We start from the raw sequence: 2,846 nt of genomic DNA, 5'->3' as shown, positions 1-2,846 counted from the left end.
CACTCAACGTTAGCTAGCTAATTGCATGCCTATGCTGTATTACATTATCATTAGTGCTGCTGATCCGTGTCGTCATAAGTTAGGTTAGACTACTGTATTAGCAGCATAGCATAGCATGAAGGAAAAAATATCTGACAGACATGATGCAGCAAAAGCGTCATGGGCAATGTAAGTAATGCTGGTAGCTACTAGCATGCACAAGTGACCGTCGCTGCCTGCTGATCACGCACATCTCATCAATTCGATCTCTCGCACGAGGTGCAGTGCAGTTTTGATACACGGTCGATCGATGTGCTTGTCTGCATCCCTGTCCTCCACTGGCCTGCACTTTTGCAAATGTTTAATTTCTCCACTCTCCTTACTTTGTTAGTGCAGGTGCTCCCAACTTGCACTTTTGCAAGGCTATAAATATGCATGCATGGAGACGCCAAATATCCATCTCATCTCGCTCACAGCAACCGGCGACATCACTCTCACTACTGCAGCTCAGCTCAGCTCAGCTCAGCAAGCAAATTGTTCGATCGATCGTCGTCGACTATGGCCGCCGCCTCCTCCTCGCAGCAACCACCGCGCCTGCTAGTACTCGTGGCGGTCTCGTGTCTCCTCCTGCAGAGTGCCATCACCAGCAGCTCGGCGGAGTCGTCGATGCAGTGCCACGAGGAGGACCAGGAGGCGCTGCTGGCCGTGAACTCCGCGCTGGGCAGCCCCTACCACTTCGCGTCGTGGACGCCCGACACCTTTTGCTGCGACTGGTACGACGTGGACTGCGACAACGTCACGGGCCGCGTCGTCGGCCTCACCGTGTTCGGCGACGGCAACCTGACGGGCGCCATCCCGGACGCCATCGCCAACCTGACCAACCTCCGCACGTTGGTCCTGCGCCACCTCCCGGGCATCTCCGGCGGCATCCCGGTCTCGCTCGCGCAGCTCGCCAACCTCACCCAGCTCACCATCTCCTCCACCGGCGTCTCCGGCCCGGTGCCGTCGTTCCTGTCGCAGCTAACGGAGCTCACCCTCCTAGACCTCTCCTTCAACTCCCTCGACGGCGCCATCCCGGAGACGCTCGCCGACCTCCCCGCCCTCTCCAGCATCGACCTCAGCCGCAACCGCCTCTCGGGCCCCGTCCCGCCGCTGCTCCTAAGCAAGTACGTCGACGACCAGGCGGCGTACCTCATGCTGTCGCACAACAACCTCTCCGGCAGCATCCCCGCCGGGTTCGCCTCCGTCAGCTTCGCGTACCTGGACCTGTCGCGCAACGCCTTCGCCGGCGACGCGTCGGGCGTGTTCGGCAAGGGGAAGCCGCTGCAGCACTTGGACCTCTCCCGCAACGGCTTCGCCTTCAGCCTCACGGCCGTGGACCTGCCGGAGCAGCTGGCGTACCTGGACCTGAGCCACAACGCCATCCGCGGCCGCATCCCGGCGCAGGTGGCCGACCTCGCCGGGCTGCAGCTGTTCAACGTCAGCTACAACAAGATGTGCGGCGTGGTGCCCACGGGAGGGAGCATGGCCAAGTTCGACGCCTACAGCTACCAGCACAACAAGTGCCTCTGCGGCACGCCGCTGCCGGCATGCGGCCACCGTTACTATTGATCGATCGATCCATCCATCTATCGATCATGAAAGTGTCATGCTTGTTCTTGTGTACGTTCCAGCAAGGTAAAGTACAGTTCCAGGCAAGGTAAAGTACACTTCCAGCATTGGATCGAGCTGAGACTGAGAAGCAACTATAGCCAGTGTGGTGTGGCAGTGAATAATAATGCATGGTTATCTGTGCCTGCTAGCTAGGCATATAGACTGATTAATAAGCTCAATGCATAATGTACTATATATATATATGTGAGTCTCTCTTCCAATCGAGTACCAGCAATAATAATATATTATATTGTTGCTTCAGAAAATGCTCTTGCAGCAGCCCACATCTTCCATGTGATTCTTCCATCTATATATGACATGACGATGATGTTCATATGTGGAACTAAGAGGGTGTTTAGAAGAAAAGTATTTAAAAACTATTGTTTTAGAGTCCTATGATTTTAAAATATTATGACACAACTATATATTTTTTATACCACTTTAAACAGGGGCGAAGCCTCGTTCATTCTAGGGGTGTAAATACACCCCTAAAAAATACTGAATCACTTATAATGCACAAATTTTCACCATATGTGCACCTACATTACTTGATATCTATGCACTCATGAAGCAATTACACCCCGTCAAATTTGTTCTAGCTTCGCCACTGACTCTAAACAATACTTGTTAAAAGACAAAGTATCTCAGACCATGATATTTAGTCATAGATAAAAACTATAGGTTGAAGTGAAGTTTCAAATACTCAAAAATACCATAGTAACTAGTAAATTATGGTATTCAAAACATAGTTTTTTTACGAACTAAACATCTCTTAAAATACTATGGTATTCTCCAGTAACATGGTTTTATCTCAAAAGTCCAAAAAAATACTTTGCTTCCAAGCATCCCCTAAACCATTAGTATCCGTCAGTATATAAAAACCGATTATGCAATTTAATTTGTTATGCTCTCATCTCTATATATTTTACGAATAACCATAATATTATTATGTATTCTTATGGAAAAACAGTCACTACACGCGGTTGAGTTTTAGCGACCCTTATTATGTACCGACTATTGGTTGCTAAAATTTATGGACTGATAGGTGATCGCTAAATATGTTTGTAGCCACGGTTTATTGGTCGCTAAAAGTCTAAAAATTTTACAACTTATGGTGGGTCGTTGTAGAGTATGGTCATTTTGGTAGTGACGATTGACTTACACATCACAAAAAAATGGTAAAAGATCGTTATTAAAAAATATAGAAAAGTAAA

At 48.9% G+C, this 2,846-nt stretch overlaps 1 protein-coding gene across 1 annotated transcript; it reads left to right on the top strand.

Annotated features, from left to right (window-relative positions):
- The first annotated feature begins 436 nt into the window (after positions 1-436).
- On the top strand, positions 437-1,898 carry LOC103629296 (polygalacturonase inhibitor). The gene has a single exon (XM_008650461.3). The coding sequence runs from the start codon at positions 538-540 to the stop codon at positions 1,588-1,590; it is 1,053 nt and encodes a 350-aa protein (XP_008648683.1). The 5' UTR covers positions 437-537; the 3' UTR covers positions 1,591-1,898.
- The last annotated feature ends 948 nt before the right edge of the window (positions 1,899-2,846 follow it).

This window comes from Zea mays, chromosome 6, assembly GCF_902167145.1.
Source record: "Zea mays cultivar B73 chromosome 6, Zm-B73-REFERENCE-NAM-5.0, whole genome shotgun sequence".
NCBI lineage: Eukaryota > Viridiplantae > Streptophyta > Magnoliopsida > Poales > Poaceae > Zea > Zea mays.
This window is presented reverse-complemented; position numbering and strand designations above follow the sequence as displayed.

What these genes read in the sequence shown, in the direction of transcription:
- LOC103629296 (XM_008650461.3), top strand. Translation starts at nt 538, where the DNA reads ATGGCCGCCGCCTCCTCCTCGCAGCAACCACCGCGCCTGCTAGTACTC.